At 41.5% G+C, this 20,318-nt stretch overlaps 1 protein-coding gene across 1 annotated transcript in view; it reads left to right on the forward strand.

The window, feature by feature from the left end:
* The window catches only part of LOC141148076 (dynein axonemal heavy chain 11-like), a 1,034,097-nt gene that overhangs the window by 66,735 nt on the left and 947,044 nt on the right, over positions 1–20,318 (forward strand). The window contains exons 12-13 of the mRNA XM_073635228.1: positions 11,429–11,662; positions 14,234–14,401. Of these exons, the coding sequence (XP_073491329.1) occupies positions 11,429–11,662; positions 14,234–14,401 (402 nt within the window). The remainder of the gene's footprint in view (positions 1–11,428; positions 11,663–14,233; positions 14,402–20,318) is intronic.

A 20,318-nucleotide genomic window follows, 5' to 3' on the forward strand; every position in this document is an offset into this window, starting at 1 on the left:
TTCTCTCAAGGCTGTAGTTATCCCTTTTCCTTGTGCACCTTTTTCTACCATGCTTTTTCCTTTCACTTAACTTTACATTAATATGCTTGGATATAGCACTCTGTGAACAGCCAGCTTTTTAGCAATGACCTTTTGTGACTTACCCTCCTTGTGGAGGGTGTCAAAGACTGTCTTGTGGACAACTGTTAAGTCAGCAGTCTTCCCCATGATTGTGTAACCTACTGAACCTGAGAGACAATTTAAAGGCTCAGGAAACATTTACAGGTGTTTTGAGTTAATTAGCTGATTAGAGTGTGACACCGTGAGTCTACAATATTGATCTTTTTCACAATATTCTAATTTTCTGAGATACTGAATTTTTGGTTTTCACTAACTGTAAGCCATAATCATCAAAATTAAAAGAAAGAAATGCTTAAAATATATCACTCTATGTGTAATGAATCTATATACTATATGAGTTTCACTTTTTGAATTGAATTACTGAAATAAATTAACTTTTTTGATGATATTCTAATTTTTTGAGATGCACTTGTATGTGAGAATCTTTTGAAATTTTTTAATGAGTTCAGATTTTGTTGCCTAAAAAGGCACAATTTTATATAAACTTATTGAATGAGGGTGGGGGTAAACGTGAAATAATTATAACTCACATGGAGGCACCGTCCCTGGTAGAAACAAAATTCAGAAAGACGTGGGGTGGGACTTTACATGTGCCTCAATGGAGTATGGATAATAATTTATAACATTTAAAAAAATATATAAAGATATTTTATTTACCATCCTCGGATGGGAATATTTAAAACATTACAATCTGAAAGAGAGTACAGTTTACTGTTTTTTTGATCCAGGTTGTGCGAGTCCTGATATAGAGTACCAGAAGTGTGGCCTACGTGTTTTGCGGGAACCCCTCTTCGCCAGGGCCTTTTAGAATGGCACAAACAGCATGTAAATACTAAAGATGTCCTAAAGATACAAAATTGCGAAATTCGCTATATCGTAAAATTATGTTAGGTAAAATGTTAATAATGCATATATAAAACATAGAAAACTCCTACACTGTTGTAGGGTATTTATAATTACCCTTTGGTACAAAATACTGATATAACAACATAAAGATATTTTTTTGACAAAGATGCAGTTACAAGTCATGTTTATTTATGTCCAGCGGTGTCCTATAGACACAGGGATATTCCATATAGAGACAGGGAGAGAAAAATGGATGTTCAAGTTTTGCATACGGAGATTAAATTTATCAATACTACGTATATTTGTTTATGGCTTACCTTCAGGTTGCTTGTGTAGCATGTCGGTCCGGGAGGGACGATGAGCCTGGGGAGCCCGTGGGGATACCCCGCCAAGCCCTGCTTAGGGAGACACAGGCAGACCCCTCTGTATATAAAATAATATAATATAGTATACTATAATGATGAGGCTGTGAATGCTAATTAGAGTGAGTGTTATGCAGCGGAATGTCCGATGGAAAAAGTCCGACGGAAGCTTTTCATTGTATATTCCGATCATGTGTATGCCTCATCAGACTTTTTTTTTTTTTTTGAAAATTCCTACGGACCTAGAAATAGAACATGTTCTAAATATTTCTGATGGAACCAATTGCTATTGGGAAAACTGCTTGTCTGTATGCTGTTCCGACGGACCAAAAAAGACACATGTTCTGAAGCAAGTACAAGACGGAAGCTACTGGCTACTGAACTTCCTTCTTCTAGTCCCGTCGCACGCGCTGTACGTCACCGCGTTCTTGACGATTGGACTTTGGTGTGATTGTGTGTATGCAAGACAGTTTCAGTGGAATTCCATCGGAACTCCGTCGGAAAAACCTTCAGAGTTTATTTCGATGGGAAAACCAGCCGCGTGTACGTCGCATTAGTGAAAAAAGGGGAGAAGGGTGTGGGCTTGATGTGAACAGTGTGGGAAGAGGAGAGGGAATATCAGAAGTGATGGGAAATAGTTAGAAAACAAGAGGAAGGGAGGGGAAAAGGGAAGGGGAAAGGGGGTTAAAAAGGGGGTGGAGAAAAAAAGAGAGTGAGGGGAAGAATAGAGAGGGAAAGTGGGAGGGAAGTGAAGGAGAGGGAAAGGAAAGCGGGGAAAGGAAGGAAAGGGTGGGGGAGGGGGGAAAAAAACAGAGAAAGGTGATCGAGTAAAGATGAGGAAAAGGGAAATGGAGTAAAGGAAATGGGGGAAAAGAAAATGGGGGGGGGGAGAGGGGGGGGGAAAAGGGGGGAAGCATAGGAGAACCAGGGAGGCAGTGAAGGGTTAGATTTGTAAGGGGGGGAGGGTAGGGCAGAAAAGGGAAAGGAACGGGGGGGAAGAAAAGTTAAGTGTATGTATGTATGTAAACTTACCTAAGTTTAAAAGTAGGGGTATATATACACAGTTGCAAGCTTTAAGCACATGTAACTTAATAACATGACAGTGATGTTTAGAAGTAGACGGAATATATTAGAACCACTGTGTCTATTCTGACTCCGATTGTTGTGAAGCGACTATCCCTTTTGAGACCTCTATGCCTGGCCTGTATAAGATATAATCACTGAGGACAATCCTCATCAGATAGTTTGAACTCACCAAATCATCCACAAGATGCTTTTATTCTGAACATTAGGTTACAGCAGATGACAGGATACAAACAGATGAATAGGTTATAGTATTTATGCGGTCAAAAGATGATATTGTCTGTAGCTTACAATACAGAATACGTGTGCCCTGCTGCTGTGGCTTGTAGCTGCATCCATGACACAGGAAGTACAATCACAGGAAGAAGGGTCCAGTTTACATACAAAAGGAAGTGTGTCATAACATAAGGGAAAAAGAACAGAAGAAAACAAGTGCATTACCACAAAAGGTCACAAGATGGCAGCATATGAATTTAATATAAACGTCCATAGAAAATGGTTAGAGCAAACAATCTATATAAATTCTATGCCCCGTTGGGGCAGCACACTCCCCGTCTGGCATTGTAAATGTCACTATATGCAACAGAACGGTAGTTATGCAACTACAAATAACAAACTGTAATTTGCTAGATGTCTTAAAGACCTGAAAGACATAAAAGGAACATGCATATAATGCAATAACAATAACTCTTAATTTAAGGCTTCAAGTTATGTCAACTAAAGTTCAAAACTTTCTTCTTCTTCAAGTTTCTTCTTGAAGTCACAGGTAGGATCCAGCAGTGTAGGCAAACAAGTTCATTCTCCAAAGGGCAAGAACAGAATAAGCTCCGTGATAGGTCTGATGAAAGACTTTACAGTCCCTTGTCTTGAAACCTTCACCTTCACTTTAAGTACCTTACCGTCATCACTAGGAACGCTCTTTACAATAAGTCCCATGGGCCATTCGATTCTTTCAGCTTGCTGGTCCTTAAGCAGAACAAGATCTCCAACGTGTATGTTGGGGTTCAGCCATTGCCATTTTCTGCGTCATTGCAGAGTAGAAAGATACTCCATCTTCCAATTATTCCAGAAGCAGTTGGCGAGGTGTTGTTCTTGTTTCCACTGGTCATAGCACAGATTTCCTTTTTTTAAAGTTTGCAGGTGGAACAGGAACAGACCCAAGCTTCTGGGTAAGAAGAGTAGCTGGGGTAAGGATAGTTGGAGTCTCTGGATCCTTGGACACTGGAACAAGTGGTCTTAAATTGAATATGGCAGATGCCTCTGCCAGGAAGGTGGTTAGAATCTCGTGGGTAAGTCTTGTGGAATTAAAGTCCATAAGCATAGAGTCCAATATTTTATGTGTGATGTCTATCATTCTCTCCCATGAGCCACCCATGTGGGTAGAATGAGGAGGATTGAAAATCCATGTACAGGCTTTTTCGGCTAAAAAGCCTTGGATTGGCCTAGAGTTGAGCTATAACTCTCAACAGGCTCCAACAAAATTAGTTCCACAGTCAGATCGTAGTGTCTTGACTGGTCCTCTGATGGCTAGGAATCGTCTTAGAGCATTGATGAAACTTGAAGGATCCATAGATTCTATTACATCAATGTGTACTGCATGCACACTCATGCAAGTGAACAGCACTGCCCATCGTTTGCTATTTGCTTGGCCTCCTCGAGTTCTGCGGGCTGTTACCATCCATGGCCCAAAGACATCCAGACCAACATGAGTGAAAGGTGGGTCAGTACTTAACCTGTCAGCTGGCAAATCTGACATTTGCTGTTGCTGGTGTTTTCCTCTCAGTTTGCGGCACTGAACACAGCTGTGCAATGTAGCTGTGATCTGTCTTTTTGCTCCTATAATCCAAAGGCCTGCAGCTCTTATGGCACCCTTTGTGAAGTGTCTACCTTGGTGCTTAACCCCTTCATGGTAGTGCCGTATGAGCAAAGTGGTGATGTGATGGCGAGCAGGTATAATGGGAGGATTCTGTTCTTGCTCACTTAACTCAGCCTTGTTTAAATGTTAACCAACCCTTAACATACCATGACTGTCAATGAATGGATTCAGGTTGGCAATTGGACTGTTTTTCTAAGCCAAAGACACTCTGTTGTACACTGCGTATTATGATCAGTTCACCTTCAGCAATGTCTTTTGCAGAAAGAAGCTTTTGGCACACGTGCCAACCTTGACAGTGAGCATCTGTGGGCTTTGTTTGGAAGCAATCTGCAATATGAACTAACCTTGCGGTGGTGCATACAAGCCTTCTCCACTTGGAGAAACGTTCAAAGCGTTGACATCCCAAGATGAGTCTGTTCAGTCCTGGTGATGAGGGTTTTGACTTTAGGACGAATCTCTGAATCTTTGTCAGGTTCTAGAAGACTGAAGACATCAGCTGTGGTTTCTTCTGGATGATCCGGCAGGAATTCAGGACCTGTTAACCAAGAAGAATTTGCAAAAACACTTGCAGACACTGGCCTGGTGGCATGATCTGCAGGGTTAATTTCAGATGGAATATAATGCCATTGTTCAGGTTTAGATGATTTCTTGATACTCTCTACACGGTTGCTGACATAGACATAGAAACATTTAGTCTGGTTGTATATACAGCCCAGAACAACGTTGCTGTGTAGAATCTGACGTCATCTATCTGAATGTCTAGCTCACGCAGTATGAAATCTGCTATTTCTACAGCTAGCACAGTCCCACAGAGTTCAAGCCTGGGAATCGTGTGTTCAGGCTTAGGTGCTAACTTAGCTTTCCCAAACAGAAACCCTATGTGGGCTTGATTAGAAGAATCTCTTACCTTGAGGTAAGCGACAGCTGCTATGGCCTCAGTAGATGCATGTGAAAAGATATGAAGCTCTTTCCTCTGACTTGTGGCAAAGGAGGCAGAAGTGTAGCAGTGTGGTATGTCCATTATTTTGATGAACTCTCTGTCTTCAACTAACAAGGCTATTTTGTTGTCATCGTTTGTAGTACAAAACACTGTGGTACCTAGGTTGTCATCACAAAGGTTAGGAGTGACATCAGGTACTTGGATGATGTCAAGAGGCTTCTCTTTTACTTCATAATGGCAAGGGCACTGATTAAAGTGGGATGCACGTCCGTTTCCTAACATGTAAGTTTTGAAGGAGTTGATCTCGGATGACTTACAAATTCTATCCAAGCATATGTCCCCCACGATTACCCAGCCTAGATCAAGTTTTTGTGCGTAAGGGGCATCATCAGGTCCACTGCACTGCTTGCGTACTTTGTGTACTCTGAGAACGTCTCTTCCTAGCAAGATCAAGATTTCAGCATTCATGTCCATTGCAGGAATTTCATTAACAAGGTGCCTCAAGTGAGGATGGTGATATGCGGCTTCTGGAGTAGAAATTTCTTCGCTTTCGTCTGGTATCTGGTCACACTCGACTAATGATGGTAGGGGTATGCCCTCTCCCTTATTGATATGAGAGACCATGAACCCATTGGCCCTTCTACTGAAGGTCTCTTCACGACCAGAACAGGTTCTGAGAGTATATGGTGATGCGTGTCCCTCTATACCAAAGATCTCAAAGAATTTAGGCTTAACCAGGGATCTGTTGCTCTGTTCATCTATTATGGCATACATCCTAATAGCTTCCTCGGGTTGACCCTTTGGCTATGTCTTGACTAGGCATATCTTAGCACAGCATTTGTGATCTAAGCCTTCTCCACTGACTTCTGTGCATGAAGAAGAAACGTTAGCTGTGGCTGGAGCATGACCTTGTTGCTCCTCACCATGACTTGAGACAGGGCTGGAGGTAGGAGGCTGCTGTGAATTGTCTGAGGGAGGGCCCGGATGCATAGCTGTAACATGTCTGTCACTACTGCATTCTGTGCACTTGATGACAATCTTACAGTCTTTAGCAAAATGTCCATAACAAACACAGCACCTGTAGCATATTCCAAGTTTCTGAAGAATCTCAATGCGCTCTTGTAGCGTCTTTGCCCTAAGCCCACAACATTTCTTTAGGGGGTGAGGCTTCTTGTGAATAGGGCACTGACTATTAGGGTCTTTATCTCTGTCACCCGAATCGCTCTGGTGAGCAGGAGAGGATACGGGTGGTGAGATGTCTGTCCCTTTAACAGATATTGCTCTATTAAAGTCTCTACGTTTAGCTGCTATGTTATCATACCTCGATGAAGATGATGATGATGGAGCAGGTAAGTTGGAATCAGTGAAGCTGAAGCTGGGATCGTTTTTCGTCCAGGCTTGATCACTGATGAACCTGCAAAAATATGCGAAAGGAGGAAAAGATACGTTATAGTTATAGTCTCTTTTGTACCTCGAGCCTTGTTGTGCCCATTTCTCTTGCAGGCCATATGGCAGTTTAGACACCACTGGATTAACGCCATGAGCAGTGTCCAGGAAGCTTAGTCCAGGTAGACGTGAGTCTGTCTTTGCCAACTCCAGCTCCATGAGAAGATCACTCAGATCTTGGCCCCAGCCACTTTATGAGCAAATCAAGTTCCTCCTTGTTAGTAAGGTTCAGATCAGCAATGGTTGATGATCAGGTTGATCTCCAGGCCCTGTAGCTCTCCATCCAAAAAAATAGTGTAGCGTTAAATAAGTAAACCTAATGAAGGAAAATAATCAAACAATAAGACCTCCAGTGTGCTGGGGTGAATATGTGATAAATCTAAACAACTAATAAACAATTGTGTAGAGTGAAAAGATCATACACACATGTGTGTGAAATGGATATAAACAATAAACAATCAGCAATGCTCAGATGTAAAAACACTTAGTCCAGTTCCACTTAGTCAGAGTTCCAGCAAGCAAAAAGGTGGCAAGCTCAAAGATGCTTGTGTATGCTAGTGTCTCCTCCCAGCGTCTCAGATATAGAGACGCTGGGAGGAGACACTAACATACACAAGCACTAAGGTAATATCTCTTTTCTTGTCTCATATACCCATATATTTAATTTTATGCACTCCATGCCACTCTAAAGGCAGGTATCCTTTTCCTGTTTTCCCTTTTTCTAGTTGTGGAAGTCTGTTTAACCCAAATCCTCTGTCCTGCTGCGCTTGAGTTAAGCCGAGGGACACAGTGGTTCTAATATACTCCGTCTACTTCTAAACATCACTGTCACATTATTAAGTTACATGTGCTTAAAGCTTACAACTGTGTACATATACCCCTACTTAGAAACTTAGGTAAGCCATCTCCCTTTACATACACTTCACTTTTCTTCCCCTTCCCCTCCTTCACCCCCGTTCCCTTCCCTTTTCCCGCCCTACCCTCCCCTCCTACAAACCTAACCCTTCACTTCCTCCTGGTTCTCTTATGCTCCCCCCCCCCCCCATTTCCTTTACTCTATTTCCCTTTTTGTCTTTTCCTCATCTTTACTCGATCCCCTTTCTCTGTTTTTTTTCCCCTTCCCCCACCCTTTCCTTCCTTTCCCCTCTTTTCTTTCCCTCTCCTTCACTTCCCTCCCACTTTCCCTCACCATTCTTCCCTTCACCCCCCCCCCCCTTTTTAACCCCCTTTCCCTCCCCTCCCCTTTCCTTCCCTTCCCTTCCCTTTTTCCCTCCCTTCCTCCTGTTTTCTAACTATTTCCCATCACCACACCACACTGTTCACATGAAGCCCACACCCTTCTCACCTATTCTCACTAACACTCACTCTAATTAACATTCACAGCCTCATCATTATATTATACTATATTATATTATTTTATACACAGAGGGGTCTGCCCTGTGTCTCCCTCAGCAGGGCTTATCCTCACGGGCTCGCCAGGCTCACCGTCCCTCTCAGACCGACATGCTACACACGCACCTTGAAGGTAAGCTATAAACAAATATGACAAATGTGAAAACTCAAAACAATGCGCCCTTCTCAAGTTCTCACCACTGCGCCCAAATGCCAGGCAAAGGGGTGTTAGCCCCCTCCAAAAAAATGTAAGCAAACGTCCTAATGAAAATTAATCCAAAGCTGCCACTTTAAAAGTATAAACTGAGTAGATCTTTCTATTGTTTCTAAGAGCCCATAAACGGCCCCTGCGAATCAATAAAAGTGGCGCTAAATGACAGTGTTTATACTATCTAGTATTCAGAAGGTTCTGTAAACTAAAGTGATCTAGTGCTGTAGCAAACAATATATATATATATATATATATATATAAACCATAAATGAAAAATCTCATCAATGTACAAGTGAAAATCGTGACAGTGCCAATAAAGGTGTACCATACACAGAGCAATTTATATCGCAAATTGTATCAAAAGTGAGATTTAGGTATTTTAGTCCATAAAGAGTCCATAGACAGAACACCGTGAAGAAAATGTGCAGTATCTGGAAACAGTCCACCAATTCACTCAGTGTCAGTGATTCCTCTCCCCTTGAATTCAACACTCACCAGCTCAATATGCCTCACACTCTCGTGTTTTGGCAATAAGGCATGGGCATATAGTTGATCAAATGAAGGTAAAGATCCAGATTCCTTATTTATTCCAGTGTCACCTGCTTCCCTTTCATGCTACTCCTATCACCATTGTCAAGTGTAATGATCAGACAGAGAATAACTGGAGTTTGCTCCCAGTGAAGTCCAGGATAGCTCTGGTGACACAGGTGTACAACTTGAGGGATCCAAGGCACAAGGACAAAACAAATATTGTGATAAAGAAGGCGCCAACATGGGAGTTACAGCTAACTCCCATGTTGGCGCCTTCTTTATCACAATATTTGTTTTGTCCTTGTGCCTTGGATCCCTCAAGTTGTACACCTGTGTCACCAGAGCTATCCTGGACTTCACTGGGAGCAAACTCCAGTTATTCTCTGTCTGATCATTACACTTGACAATGGTGATAGGAGTAGCATGAAAGGGAAGCAGGTGACACTGGAATAAATAAGGAATCTGGATCTTTACCTTCATTTGATCAACTATATGCCCATGCCTTATTGCCAAAACACGAGAGTGTGAGGCATATTGAGCTGGTGAGTGTTGAATTCAAGGGGAGAGGAATCACTGACACTGAGTGAATTGGTGGACTGTTTCCAGATACTGCACATTTTCTTCACGGTGTTCTGTCTATGGACTCTTTATGGACTAAAATACCTAAATCTCACTTTTGATACAATTTGCGATATAAATTGCTCTGTGTATGGTACACCTTTATTGGCACTGTCACGATTTTCACTTGTACATTGATGAGATTTTTCATTTATGGTTTATATATATATATATATTGTTTGCTACAGCACTAGATCACTTTAGTTTACAGAACCTTACCTTCTGAATACTAGATAGTATAAACACTGTCATTTAGCGCCACTTTTATTGATTCGCAGGGGCCGTTTATAAACAAATATACTTAGTATTGATAAATTTAATCTCTGTATGCAAAACTTTAACATCCATCTTTCTCTCCCTGTCTCTAAATGGAATATCCCTGTGTCTATAGTACACCGCTAGACATAAATAAACATGACCTGTAACTGCATCTTTTGTCAAAAAAGAATATCTTTATGTTGTTATATCAGTATTTTGTACCAACGGGTAATTATAAATACCCTACAACAGTGTAGGAGTTTTCTAAGTTTTATGTATTCATTATTAACAGTTTACCTAACATAATTTTACTATATAGCTAATTTTGCAATTTTGTATCTTTAGGACATCTTTAGTATTTACATGCTGTTTGTGCCGTTCTAAAAGGCCCTGATGAAGCGGGGTTCCTGCGAAAAGCGTAGGCCACACTTCTGATACTCTATACCAGGACTCGCACAACCTGGATCAACCAAACAGTAAACTGTACTCTCTTTCAGATTGTAATGTTTTAAATATTCCCATCCAAGGATGGTAAATAAAATATCTTTATATCTTTTTTAAAAAATACTGTGTTATAAATTATTATTCATACTCCATCGAGGCACATAACGTCTTTCTGAATTTTGTTTATATAAACTTAATTACCCCTCAATTTGAGCACCTACTTATAAATCTGCTCAATATTTGCCATTTTCTTATCTCAATGTGTGTCCTAAAATTGGATATTGAACCCCCTTAATGCTAAAACCTGCAGACTGTATTGAGTTGAATGTTTAAATAGACCACAAGCTATTAAAGAGGCTTGAAGATTTTGATGCTGCCGCACCTGTTTCTGTCAGTGATTTACTGTCCATCTTTCCACAATTGACAACACTCTTTCCCAAAGATTTAAAGTGATCACTCAATGAGCTGATCTAGATCAACTAATGATATAAGGCTAATGGTAACGTATGGGTTCCAAACGTTATTTATCTTTTTTTTTATTTGGCAGCATAAATGCTTTGCTTTTTAATTAAAAAAAAAAAAAAAATATATATCCCAGTAGGGTAAAAGACATAGAGGGACACGGTGCTGTAGAGAAGTGTTAAATTATTTGATATTTTTTATGACATGCTGCTGACCAGTTCTAATATGTGAAAAATGCTGTATGTGATACAAGATGTGTATGTGTAAGATAGCAAAGGTCAATATTTAGGATTACGGGCACAGGAGTGCGCAAAACATGGGTAAGACGTCTTTATATTTATGCTAGATAGCTTGATTCGGTCCCCCCAGATGCCTCCTGATTTTTTTTTTTTTTTGCTCACTAAAGTCATTCTTTAGTGTTAGACTTCATGCACACGCCGCTTTTAGAAACTTTTTTTTTTTAATGTCTCTGAAGGCCGCTCTATATTAGCCAATGTGTCTGTGCACATTGTTGCTTTTAGATTCATATTTTAGAGCAGCTTTCAGAAGCATAAATGCCTAAACCTACATTCAGAGAGAAGCATACTAGCTTAATTTACGCACATATGCTCATAAACACACAATTATGCACGTAATTTCATTCTAGTGGCTAACTAATGAATATTCTAGCCACTAGAATACAATTATGTGCATATGCTTCTATACGCCATACATGCATACACGCACATGGATTAGATCCAGCGTAGATGGGATTGTTTTAATATGCCGTGTGCGTGTAGCCTTAATGTGTCTGTTTTTGTATTGTTCATTATTCTAAACATTTATGGAACTTTCAAAAGTCCAAGAACTTCCTAATTTCTGAAGAAATCTTTAAAATGGAGTTAGAGGAGGGATTAGAAAGAGTCCAGATGGTTGTTCAGATGTTTCGATGTTTCAAGAAAATATATTCGCTATATGTGGAGAAAGTGGCCCTCACAGCAAGAAATTCTGAAAGAATTATAATCTGGGATTTCCCATCAAGCCTTATATTCTTCCGATTTGACAATGTGCTAGAAAGGCTTCTGTATATTGAGGTAAGATACAAAATATATTGTATGCGACAAAATAACTGAGCTTGAGCATAAGAAAACATGCGGGTATGATGTATTGCTAGGCGTGGGTGTAATTTTAGCTATAGCAAAGAATGCAACTATGGGGCTTAGTAGCATAAGAACCAAATTCTAAGAAACTATTGGTGGGAAATCTCACAATTGAAGTCAGTTAGAGCTAGTAAGTAATTTAACACAACTGTGTCTGCTAAAAAAGTAAAAATTATATTGGATGCCAGCCTAGATATGTGTTGTTGAAAATTGAACACTGAGCTACAGAACAAGTAAACACTATTAATACCCCCCCCCCCAGCATTTGAAATAAAAGTCTTAAAAAAACTGATTAGCAATAAGAGTAAAGAATACTTAGTGCAAATGCAGACCCCTACTTCCAGCCCATTTGCCGTCCTGCAGCCTCCTAACTAATATACAGGGAACAGTGGCTCAGTGGTTAGCACTTCTGACTTGCAGCACTGAGGTCCTCGGTTTGAATCCCAGCCACTGTCTACCTGTATTGTGCATGCTGGTAGGATAATCAGCCCTTGTATGACAGGGACCTTAGATTATGTCTGAAAGTAAATTAAATAAAAATGACCAATCAGCTTCTCTCTTTCACTTTTCAATTTGACCTAGATTGATAAAATTTAATAGCTGAATGTTATGAGAAACACAACTTTTTCTTTCACATATTTTAAAGCCACGAGGCTCAATTTTATGGTAAGAGATGCATTAATACCATTATTCCATAACAATAATGATGAGTATTGAATTACAACATAATGCTAGCAGAATATGAGAAATATCAGGGACTAATTGTTAGTGTTTTTGCAGTCAGTTATACATGTAATAATATATTCAGCGAATCCCCTGGCTGAGCTGGTACTAGTTATTAGCGTGGTTATCAGAAAGCTATCTCTAAACCCCAGGCTGACATTGTGCATCTGCTGCATATTCATATAGAGGCTTTCACACCCATTGAATATTCATTTATGAAAATGGAGGCATTTCTAACTGTGCTAATGATGCTTGGCACATCTATTAAACCACAGACATCAGCTAGAGATGATAGAGCACCAGGAATTTTTTTGTAATTATTGTAAGTGTGGCGTATTTTCATGGCTGTGTAAGTTATATGGAATTGGTCAGCCAGTCAGTACAGCATCCAAATGACTGCAGATTCTATAAAGCCAGGGTCAGAGAGAACAATTGCCGGAACACCCACACTTTGTGCAGTGATTTTCTTTGACATTACTTTTTGTGGATCTGTAGGCATCTGCAGTGCAGCATGTCAATACAACTACCCATAGCAGTTTCCATTTTTAGCCAGATAAAGCAACATTCTCACGTCTATAGGGTAATTATTAGCCCATCAGTGGATTAGAGGGAAATGATAGGCAACCACAGCAGCAGCTGCCTCCACTGCTGGCATTCCAGACATTTGTATTTCTGATAGCTCCACCCACTCCTGGTGTCTGAGAAAGTTGGGATAATGGAAACAAAAGAATTTGCTGTCTATTGGCAGATTAAGCCCAGTACACAGAAAATGTCACGTTATAGGGAACATCTTAAATTGTTAATTGTGTCTAAGCAATACCTTTTGTCTTTAATTCCCCCTGAAAAAAAAAACAGTACCCGTATAATTTTACCTTTTGCCCTAAATTCCTTATGGAAAAAAAAAAAAAAACAGTGTACTTTCAGGTATGGGTGCCCATAGCTGTATATCTGCAGTGTTAGATCATCCAACGCACTGCCACCTGTGATTGCTTGCCCCAGGAGTCTTGGAGTGAGACTTGGGGAGGTCAGTATTGTGCTGCTTGCTGGAGAAAAATCTACACTGCGAGCATCTCCCTTTTCTGCATCATTCTTTCTGTGGATCTGTGCTTTGTGGACTTCTTCTGTTGCTTCTTTATTGTTCTCCTACCTGCCATCAGATAAACAGTCATCAGGGGGCCCTCTTCCTTTAACAAGATGGCCACCTTTACACAGAAACCAAATGCAGAACATGGCAGGGTAATGGGAAAAAAATATCTTCAGGGAGCCTACAAACAATACTGGTGATTAGTCCTTTGCCCTTTGCTTGCATTTTTGGGCACAGCTCCTAGAGTCCAGGTCTGCTTTATACCTATGGTTTGTCTTACTATTTTCATTTTTGTCTGTATGTCAGTCTGTTCATCCACCCTTCCTTCTCTCCAGTCATCAGATTTCTTGCCAGTATGGTACACTCAAGTAGATCTCATATAGGGACTAGTTAAACTAATGATAGTAATCTAACCTAATGATAGCTGCATGCAAAGAATTACACATACATGTATAAACAATCTTAATGCAACATCCTTCTGTGATGGTGTTAAGATCCCTAAGGCAACAATACTAAAAATCATGCCCTAGTGAAAAATATTACCTTTTTAGCATTTTCCCAAAGCTGTGGAGACACAATAACCTGTGACCAAAAGTATTCAAGTGAATAAGCTCTAAGGCTTTTAACAAGTCTGGCATGTCTTCTTCAACTGCTACAACCTATGGTTCAGTTTCTCACTCTTTATTTCTTTCTTTAAGGAACTCTTCATCGCAGCAATAGATTTCCTGAAGTTAGAGAAAGTTGAGATTGGTGGATTCCGTGGTAAAATTCTCAGTGAAGAAGTCCATATTATGAGTGAAGAGTCTAATGAAATATGGAGGCTGTTGCAGGAAAGCAAACATGACCCCCTGGATTACACAGACACTGTAAGTATATAGTACTAAGTAAGTATTGTAAGTATATACTGTAGTATATCTAATTATACAATCAATAACAGTGAAATATAGTATTCTTTCCGCTTGTTAAGATGAAAGTCAAGATTTTAATTTGTGCCTGAACTCTAGCAAGTAATTAAATACATAGCTGGAATACATACAGTATATGGGATGTGTTTTATCTGCTAAAGGAATCTAGTTTTTGTTCAGCCATGTCATCAGCCTGCAGTAAAGCAGCATACTTGTTCAAGAACATACTTGCTGATTGGACAGTAAAGGAGTTGAACACAGTATTAACTTTCAGCACATGTGGATTGCAGCAAAGTATGGTTGGCTCAGACTGCTTCACACCACTGCTATTGTACAAAACATTAGAGGGGCTGATTCTTTTTCCCATTTAAATCAGGGAAATGTACCAAAACACACATTAATGCAATGTATTTTTAATTGACGAACAGCGTCCTACTGCACATCAACACATGTTGGTGCGTGTTGATGCACATCTTAATGCGCTGCCCTGCATGATAATGCACTTTTACTTGTGTTGACATGCACCCTAATGCATGCGTTAACGTGTTTTGATGTTTTCCATTGACTTCAAATGCAGACATGCCGACCTGCAAAAACTCATTTCAAGGAGGTGGCAAACTCATTTCTGGGAGGTGATGATTCGCGCTGATGCCGACCCCATCGACTGGACACACATTAGGACATGGGGCACACAGAGAGGCATGGGGCTCGTAATGGGGCACACAGCAGGGCATGAGGCATACAGTAGGGCCCAGAGCAGTGCACATCATGGGGAACACATCAGGACATGAGGCATACAGCAGGGCATGGGGCACATAATGGGGCACACAGCAGGGCATGGGGCACACACCAGGGCACACAACAGTGCACAGGGAACATCATGGGGCACACATCAGGACATTTGGCACACAACAGGGCACAGGACACACAGAGGGGCATGGGGCACACAGCAGGGCACTGGGCACACATCAGGACATGGGGCACACATCAGGGCACAAGGCACATCATGGGGCACACAACAGGGCACAGATCAGGCCATGGGGCACACAGCAGGGCACAGGGGACACAGCGGGGCACAGGACACACAGCGGGGCACAGGGCACACAGCGGGGCATGGGACGCACAGCAGGGCATGGGGCACATAATGGGGCACACAGCAGGGCACTGGGCACATCAGGGGACACACAGCAAGGCACTGGGCACACCATGGGACACATAATGGGGGAAACATATCAGCAAGATCCAAGTAGCTGCTGTTTACATTACTTGCAGAGTAGCGCAGGAAGCGGCTGTCATTAGACCTCTCGTGGCTCACTCCTCCCCGCCAGCCCCTCCTCTCTTCTCGTCCGTCCCAGATGATGACAGATCTGGTCCCTGCAAAACGGCTGTCATTAGACTTCTCATGGCACGCTCTTCCCTGTCGGCCCCTCCTTCCCTCCCGTCAACCCTCAGAAGCACCTGGGGTAGACAAGAGAGAAGCAGGGGCCGGCGGGGAGGAGCGTGCCATAAGAGGTCTAATGACAGCCGCTTTGCAGGGACCAGATCTACCCATCAACTAGCTGTGATTGATGGGTGGATCACAGTCACTGCTGTACTCCATTTGACCGCTCGGGTTGCTCTTTCTGTGATCACCAGTGACGTCTCCAGCTTTCATATTTAGGGAGAGCACATGGGGGGACAGGGACAAAAGTAGGGGGGGCAACTATAAAATGCAATTATATGTATGTGTGTATATATATATATATATATATATATATATATATATATATATATATATAATATCCTGGGGCCCTTTACTACGATCCCACAATGGGCCCTTTCACATGTTCTGCAGTTAGCTCCCTTCCTACTGTATTGGGGCCCCCCAGGGTGGCAGAAAACAAGAGATATATGTCACCAGCATACCAAGAAAATATAGGGGTCCAAATCAGTGGGAGAACTATCAGGGTTGCAAAGGTTGTCTTGCCACTGGGCCCTTGTATTCTGCCACTGTGGGGTTCCCCAGCCTCCTCTTGCTGTCCTGCCCCTGCTATTGACAGCGCTGGTCTGGCATCTCTAGGAATTTACAGGCTGGTTCTCCTGTCCTAAGGATGGGAGAAATCAGTCTGTTTTTTCAGTAACTGAGAGTCCTGGTGGAGTCCTTCCTGCAACTCGCTCTTCTCCCTGCCAATGAGGATGCAGGGTAAGGAGCAGATCGGGTGGCCGTGGTTGTGTGAGCGCTCGCATTATGCAGTGTCAGCGAGCAGAGGGAGGGGGGAGGAATCGCCCACAGGAGCTGACTGGGGATGCTCTCCCTCTCAATAGAGACCCTGTTACTCCAGCGGTGGCCCAAGTAAGATGCGGATCATCCGCTACGAATGCAAACAAAAAGACATTGCCTTTTTGTTTTACTTGGGGGGGGGCACATGGTGGGGCACAGCATAATGTTGGGGGGGGGGTCAGGGCCCCCTCTGCCCCCCTAGGGACGCTATTGGTGATTACCCAGTGCTTGATGGGTGTCCGGGAGCCCGCAATCACATGCCGGAGACTCCCGTGACTGGTGAGAGACTTGGGATGTCTGCAAATGCATTACACAAAAACACAAATGAGTGAATTCAGCCTTAGAGCCCATTCACAGTTTGCTGTTCTTGTGCTCTGCGTAAACATACTTAAGCCCCATACACACTTTCAGATTTTCTGCTGATTATTTCCTTCAGATTTACCAAAACCATATAATATGAGGTCAAACCTTAGGAGTTTCAATTTGTATGCAATCAGGCAGGCCCTTGCAATACATGGTTTTGGTAAATCTGAAGACAAATATCCACACAAAATCTGATAGTGTGTATGGGGCTTTACGCTGTTTCATTCATTCACATGCCTATGGGTCCTTTCACACTGGACGGATCCGTGATGATCCGCCCAGTGAACACCCTCTGTCCGTGTTCATCTGATCCGCTCAGCAGACGGATAGAAAAATAGGTTTTTCCTCCGTCTGCAGAATCGGACCATAGCGGGACGGATGATATCGGGTGTCAGCGGATGTTCATCCGCTGACACCCGCTATCCCATAGGGATGCATGTATGTCCGTATTTCTTCCGAAAACGGATGGATGAAATACGGACATACTGTCCGCACGTGTGAAAGGGGCCTTGAGGTAAAGCAGCCAATTCATTTTAAATAGGCTGCCAACACACCAGAGAAGATTAAAAAAAAACACATACATGCAGCATTTTTTCCGATGCAATGCTCCGCAAAACATACAGTAGTGCATCATATTCTGTTGTAGTACTCTACGACACATGTGCATAAGAACAGCGTTGCCCTAGTGGGTTGGGGTTAATTGATTGGCACCTTAACATACTAATGCACATAATGTACAGCACAGTGGTGTAGTGGTTAGCACTTTCACCTAGCAGCAAAAAGGGTCAGTGGCTTCAATCCCAACCACGGCACTACCTGGCTGGAATTTGCATGTTTTCCCTGTCCCTGCATGGGTTTCCTCCCACACTCCAAAGACATGCTGGTATGTTAATTGGCTCCTGTGTAAATTGGCCCTAGTAAGTGTATGTATGAATGTGAGTGAGAGACCTTAGATTGTAAGCTCCTTGAGGGCAGGGACTGATGTGAATGTACAATGTATATGTAAAGCGCTGCGTAAATTGACAGCACTGTATAAGTACCTGAAAAAAAAAAAAAAATAAGTGCATTGTGTTAATTGGAGCATTGACACAGTGCAAAGGTGTAATTTAACCCTTATGGATTTTAATGAACACATACCTGTGTTCATTGGTGTTTTTCTTCTTTTCTGTTCCACTGGAGTTTAGCTTTAGGTTTAATGACTAATAATATTTTCTACACAAAACACATATTTATCACATATAAAGATGCTTGGATTGCTGTTAGTGAAATGAGATGTTATTGCTGACAATAAAAAAAGCAGCTGCATACAATAGGCAAATGTTGGGGCAGTATATGTGGGGCTGGACGATAATAGACAACAAGCATCGTAGCCTAGACCACCATAATGCCTCCTAAATGAAAAACAGAAACCCTAAGTCTACAATATGCAATTTTGTACAACATGCAATAATTTTCAAAGCACAATATCTATATACATGCTGATACAACACGCCGTGACACCAGCCTTACACAAGAAGCACAGTTGGATCAGCTGTGCTCCAAAAATGTATCCACCACTAACAAACTATACATGTATGTGCTGCTAAGTACATCAGGATAGATTTACGGAAAAGCGATGTTGTTAACAAAGATTCAGGTGTCTAGTTCGTAGAGTTAACCACTACATATGCAATTCAATAAACGTGCCTTTGTAAAGAACCAATAATGTCTAAACATAAACTTATATAAATAATTTTATACAAGAAACACTTTTCATAATGTTTACTGAAGCACAGTATATACAATATGTTTTTAGGTTACAGAACATTTGTGATAAAACTGTTATTATGGGGCAGTAATTTCCGACACACAGTGTGTTTCATGTTGGGTAATGTCATTGAAGGACAGTGCAAATGACCTGCCTACAGACTCTGCTCTGCCAGAGATGGCTGGTGATAATACGGTACAGTGCACACTGCAAATGTTAATAGAACATCTAAAGACACATCGGTCTTACTGTCAGATACTAGATCTAGATCAACAGTTTTGAACCTCAACATTTCTCTAATTATTCCTCTTTCTGTATCAATGTGGTTGTAATTGGATACTCTTATCTGTCTGTATTGCCTTATACATACAAGCTGAACTGCAAATATCAACATGTATTTGCTATATTCCTGTCCAACATAAAAAATATTTGTAATATTATATTAATACAATTAAAAATGTCAGTCCACGTAAAAGTGAATTCTTAGTTATAGGTGGAATCTCACAGGCTTAGTCATCCCCTGGCTTCTGTCATGGGGAAATTTCCTTGCCATACCATGACTTATCAGCATACTTGCTCCTGTCAGTAACTTGTATAATCATGCCAGAGAATTAACGTTTTCAGAAAGAGAGAGTTCAGCAATGGCAGACTCAGTGCTTCCTCAGTACAGTTGTTGTTCAAAGACAATCTGTAATTTTTAGATTTCTTGCAAAAATTGCTTCTCTCTCAATACTCTGTCTGTGCCCTTTGCAACCTTTTCCCCTGCTACTCCAAGTCCAGCATCTTTCTACTGACTTCCAGGGAATCTAAACTGTCAGGCACACACCCCTTGGCCATTGCACAACACCTTGGGCTGTCATGTACACAGTACTATGCTGCAGAGAATAGTGCTGGCATTATGATCTGAAGACTGCTCTCTACAGTATTGAGGACCTCTGGTGCATGTTGAGAAGAGAAAGGACCCTGACTTGTCACATGACCTAAAAATAAAGGTATGTATACATTTATTAAAAAATACCGGAGGTTAGGGCTAGGGTTAATCGGGTGGTACTGGGAAGGCAAAGGATTGGTGAATATAAGTACAAGTAATTTTTAGTTGAGCTTTTAATTTTAATTATTGTCTGTTCTGAAAAGTCTTTTCAAAGGGTCAGTCTATTTTAGTTGTTGGAGAATACTAGTTTGTTTAGTCACTCTAATGCCCCGTACACACGGTCGGACATTGATCGGACATTCCGACAACAAAATCCTAGGATTTTTTCCGACGGATGTTGGCTCAAACTTGTTTTGCGTACACACGGTTGCACAAAGTTGTCGGAATTTCCGATCACCAACAACGCGGTGAATGTTTGATAATATATTGTATTTCTTTCCTCATTCCCTAATTACCATGATTGTAATATGCTGTGAATGTCCCCTTTGTTCTCATCCATGCTGGATTTTTCTGTAATTATTTTTTTTGTCCTTCATACATATTTGCCTTCACTAACCTCCCCAGCATGCTCTCCTGC

The sequence above is a fragment of the Aquarana catesbeiana genome, linkage group LG06, assembly GCF_042186555.1.
Source record: "Aquarana catesbeiana isolate 2022-GZ linkage group LG06, ASM4218655v1, whole genome shotgun sequence".
Lineage (NCBI taxonomy): Eukaryota > Metazoa > Chordata > Amphibia > Anura > Ranidae > Aquarana > Aquarana catesbeiana.